The 4,890-nt window shown below is 42.5% G+C and overlaps 1 protein-coding gene across 1 annotated transcript; it reads left to right on the top strand.

Annotated features, from left to right (window-relative positions):
- Positions 1-433: 433 nt before the first annotated feature.
- LOC101710033 (olfactory receptor 2AK2-like) lies at positions 434-1,662 on the top strand. The gene is made up of 2 exons (XM_004841201.3): positions 434-1,106; positions 1,367-1,662. The coding sequence occupies exons 1-2, from the start codon at positions 470-472 to the stop codon at positions 1,660-1,662; spliced, it is 933 nt and encodes a 310-aa protein (XP_004841258.2). The 5' UTR covers positions 434-469.
- The last annotated feature ends 3,228 nt before the right edge of the window (positions 1,663-4,890 follow it).

Genomic DNA, 4,890 nt, shown 5'->3' with positions numbered 1-4,890 from the left:
GAGAGAAGTTGAAAGATCCAAAAGTTAGAAAAAAAGTAAGTTTCCTATGGTTAAAAAAATGGCAATGAGAGGGAAGTGCTAATTTTCCTTTTAATTTGTACACATACACATGAGTCGAAACATTTCAGGTACCCCATTAATATCTACAGCTATTGCATGTCTATCACCAGTAAAAAACAAAAAAAGCTAAAAATTACTGTATTTCAATATAGGAAGGTTTACTGTACCTAATAGGAGAAAGTGATATTTTCACAAAAAGTTATTCCAGAAATAGCAGTCATATTTAACTATTATCCTTTTTTTTTTTGGTACTGGGGATCGAACTCAGGTCCTTGCACTTAAGCAGCTGGCAGTGAAACCACTGAGCCAAATCCCCAGCCCACTATTGTCCTTTTATTCTTCTAAAAGGCAGTTACATTTTTCTAAGGATGTTTCATATATTGTCTGCTTTGATATTTCTATTTAAGCCATGAAAACAAGAAACCAAAGTTCTGGGACAGATTTTATGCTTTTCAGTTTTTTCCAATGTGGCAGGATGAATGCCTTTATCTTTGCCACCATTGCCATCCTCTTCTTGGTGGCTGTGCTGGGGAATGTCATCCTGGCCCACCTCATCTCACTGGATGGCAGACTGCATACACCCATGCACTTCCTGCTCAGCCAGCTCTCCCTCATAGACATGATGTACAGCTCCACCACTGTGCTCAAGATGCCAACCAACTTCCTGACAAATACCAAGCCCATTGCATTCTGGGGCTGTGAGATTCAGATATTTGTGTTCCTGAGCCTTGGCAGATCTGAAGCCATTCTCTTGGGCTTCATGTCATATGATTGTTACATAGCCGTCTGCCATCCTTTGCATTATCAAGTACTCATGAGCAAGAAGATCTGCTGCTCCCTGGTCATATGTGCCTGGTCCAGCAGTGCTGTCAACTCCTTAATATATACATTGTATGTTTTCCAGCTTCCTTTCTGTGGGTCTAGGGTCATTAACAACTTTTTCTGTAAAGTTTCTTCTCTACTTCCATTGGTATGTCAGGACACCTCCCAGTATGAATATGGCATCCTCTTGAGTGGACTTATTATTCTGCTGCTGCCTATGCTTGGTGCTCACTGTTGTATTATGTGGGGGGCCTTGCCCCCCCCCGCTAGAACTCTTGAGTGCCTTTTACGGGCATATCTGGGCCTGCCGCAAGTCTACCCGGCAAAAAGGAAGTAGCCCCAGTACCCTCCCCTTGCTCCTCCCCTCTAGCCCTATGGTATATATGCTGTAGCAGCTTCCGCAATAAACGAGACTTGATCAGAAACCTGTCTTGTCTCCATCTCTCATGTCTCTTGTCCCTTTTCATTCTCACTCCCACTCTAGGGTCTCCGTTGACTTACCCGCGGGCCGGGACAGTATTACAGATGGGCTCAGGCACAGGACAGAGCAAACCTTTTTGCACATGTTCCTCCCACCTGATTGTGGCCAGCCTCTTCTACGTAACCACTCTCTCCCCCTACATGTGGCCTCACTCCTTGCATGACCCTGCCCACGATAAGGTGGTGGCAGTGTTTTACATCATCGTCAAACCCCTTGTGAACCCATTCATCTACAGCCTGAGGAACAAGGAGGTCCTGGTGGTCCTGAGGCGACTCCTGGATTTATGGACGCTGGTGTAGACAATGTGACTTTAGGAATTCTTCAGTGACAGAGGATCAGCACAGGAGAGAGCCATGCCTGAATCCACCGGGGAGGGTGGGGAGATAGATGTTCTGTGTAGAAGCCCAAGAAGCATGGTGCTATTAGCAATGTTTAGCTTATACACCTGTTGACTACAAATCTTATGGGCCCTATTTTTTGGACACACAAATACTTTGAATTGTCCTTTGTAATGCCATGAATATCAGTCCACAGAAATTAAATCTACCGAAACATTAAACATCAAGATAATTTATATAATGCCCAAAGTTAATAGAGATACAAACATAATTTGCTCATCCAGTTATAAATTCACCAATGTTTTAGAGATTTTTCTGTGACTCTGACTTTGTCATTGGACTGTTTTCCTGGGAGTGAACAAAAGCAAAATCTGAGGAATACTCCCCTGATTATTTCTACCTTCCATCTAAATGTCCCTGGATCACCCGCCCTAATGCAAGAGCTGTGGTATGAACATGGCCTTATTTGCCAGGCTCCTTTTCCACTTTCTCTTCCACGTTTGGTGGATGGTTGTGTTTAGTAGCAGAGCACTGGCACCCTCCTCACACACCAGGCCTGGGGGATGATACTCAGGGCCTCTCGGTTCCAATTTCTCTCTTCCAGCTCCAGTGTTACTTTTCTGAATGGGTTTCTTCTAACTGAATTTATTAGTGATGTTTTCAGTAGAGGGTGTCCACTAGTTGGCTCAAAAGATAAAAATATTTGTACTTCAATAAATAATTTGAAATGTACTACAAACAAACAGTCCAAGGTTATGAGAAATTCAGTGTGTTACAGGGTGCTGTTGTGAGGTGTAACTGGGATTGTTTCTTAGTTATGTATTTGGAGATTCACTAAGCTCGGAAAACCTTCTTGTCTTCAGCTTTTTTCTCAACTTAACTTTTCCATCAACTGTTTAACTCTGCAAAGCTCAGGAAAGATATTCCCTCATTAACACACACATATCAATGTACAAATGCATAACAGTAATTGAATACTCTGAGCAGTTACCACTGTTAACCTCACAATACTGACTGACAGCAAGGGCCACAGAGTAGGAAGCTCTCTGAGGAAACCTCCGCTAATACACTGAGAAAGGGACACACTGCTCCTCTGTAGAACCTCAGTCATGATGTTATTGAACTTTAACATGAAGACCTTCCTGAAAGCATCCCTTTTGATATAGTTTTATCAGTTAATGTATTGTGCAAGGCTAGAACTGGGGGAGCCCTCTCCTAGCAGCTTCACATTGTGTGACTCACAATGGCCCTGCTCTGCAGGAGGAAGCAGGAAGAGACTGCTCCAGATGGGCACATCAGCGGGTTCCACACAGAGGGGACTTCACTAAGTACAATGCAGACAGAATCTGGCAACAGGGTGCTGGACAATGAATTAAGGTGAGAAAGCAGCCATCCAGAGAGTGCAAGCTTAGAGAGGCACCAGAAGGGGGAAGGATAGCAGCCAAAGAAGCCATCTTGGGAGCAGAAGCCTTGCAGGCTTTAGGAGAGGATCAAGGCTCAGTACTAAGCTGAATGGATGTCGGGGAGAGGGACAAAAGCTTGGGAAATGGTTAAAGCCTGAGGAATGATGTGGGTGTCTGCAGAGCCTCATGAGAAGCACTCAGCATGTTTGGGACAGGTGTGTTCTGTTTCTATAGCATTCTAGGAAGATAATCAGGAGTCACAGCGCTGTTCTCTGGGCATTGGATCCTTGAGGAGGGCTGTTTTCGCACATGCAAAGTAAATTCATCCTGAAGAAACCAAGATTCCAACCAACTCAGAAGCCCATCAGTGCCTAGAGATATTTGGACATCCAAGTTCACACTGCAGACAGAGACAACACCTAGCAGCACTGGAGGGATACAGGTAGGTGGAAGGTCACTTGCCGGGCATGCCTGAGTCCCAGATTCCATCTCCAATATCAAAGGAAAAAAATCTTTAAAAAGTTTCCTTTTGTTCAGGGTTTCTCCTGGTTTTCTTAAACCTTTAATCCAAATCTCTTTAAGGAAAACCAGAGCCATGCTACATATTTTATATACATATTCTTTTACTAACAGAAGAGAAATTCTGGGGGTTTTTTTCCAGTAGTCTTGAGGAAGCGGAAAGTCCTGTAGGTGTTCAATGCATCTCAGTGAAAAATTAGGACAGGCAGAAGAGATGAGTGGAAAACCAGGTGTATCCAATCACCTGACTCCTGAGTCCTGCACCGTCCAGCACTGCACACACAGACACGGGTGCACACACACACAGCTCTGCACACACATGCACACACACAGGAAGACACCCCCCCCAGGCACCATGGCCCTCGATCTGAGGCTGTGTCCCTGCTCCTCCCTCTCCTGTTCTGAGAACATTTGTAGGCCTCTGACTGTCTGCACTTGGATGCTTAGTGAGTGCCCTTGTTTGCAATCATACATGTTCTCATATGGGCTTCCTGTTGAATACCTATGTAACTTGGTCAGACCAAGTGTCCTATCTATAAACGGGAGGAAAACACAGAGCTTCCTAGTCTGCTGAAAGAAATTCATTCTAATGAATTATGAGACGCAATGGCATTCACTCAGTTGTTCCTCAAGAAAGTTTTTCTTAACACTGTCATTACTTTTAGAATTAATTCACCAATATTTCAATCAAGGTTTATATATTTTTATTCAATTAATTAATCCGGAACACCAGTGTTTGATTTGTAATTTTGCTTTTCTCTTCTCTGTCTCATTTATTGACTCTCTATACCTATGTACTTATTTGAATGTAAAATTATGATAACCCTTTATTTATATTTAGAGAATGCTATTATAATTATTAAGACTGATTCTTACTAGCATTTTTACTTTCCTAGCAATTTATCTGCAGAACTGTATTTGAGCAATTACTTAATATTTAAGTTTTAGTTAAAAAGTACAACACCATTATAACAACCACATGTGTTAAGTAAACCTTTGTTGCCGGGAAGACATATTCTATTGTTTTTTAAAATTTTCTCATGATAGAAACTATTTCTATTAAGCAGATCAGAAGGTATTTTTGTACTTGAAATGGGAGAATGACCAGAAGGGAGTAAATAGTTCCTGGATATACCTGATGCTTCATATACTCTCTACAAATTAATATCCATAAATAATCCCCTGTGAGAGCTAGTGATGATCTCCCTCTTATAGGAGGTTGAACTGAATCTCAGAGAGCACACATAGCTTGCTCTGAATCTGGTCA

The sequence above is a fragment of the Heterocephalus glaber genome, unplaced genomic scaffold (genome assembly GCF_053883595.1).
Source record: "Heterocephalus glaber isolate CG9 unplaced genomic scaffold, H.glaber_assembly_v1.0 deba00001673, whole genome shotgun sequence".
In the NCBI taxonomy this organism is placed as follows: Eukaryota; Metazoa; Chordata; class Mammalia; order Rodentia; family Bathyergidae; genus Heterocephalus; species Heterocephalus glaber.
The sequence above is the reverse complement of the archived record's forward strand: the minus strand, read 5'-3'. Positions and strand labels throughout refer to the sequence as shown.

Coding starts and splice junctions, on each gene's coding strand:
- LOC101710033 (XM_004841201.3), top strand. CDS start 470: ATGAAAACAAGAAACCAAAGTTCTGGGACAGATTTTATGCTTTTCAGT. Junction 1,107..1,366: donor TCTGCTGCTGCCTATGCTTG/GTGCTCACTGTT, acceptor CTCCCACTCTAG/GGTCTCCGTTGACTTACCCG.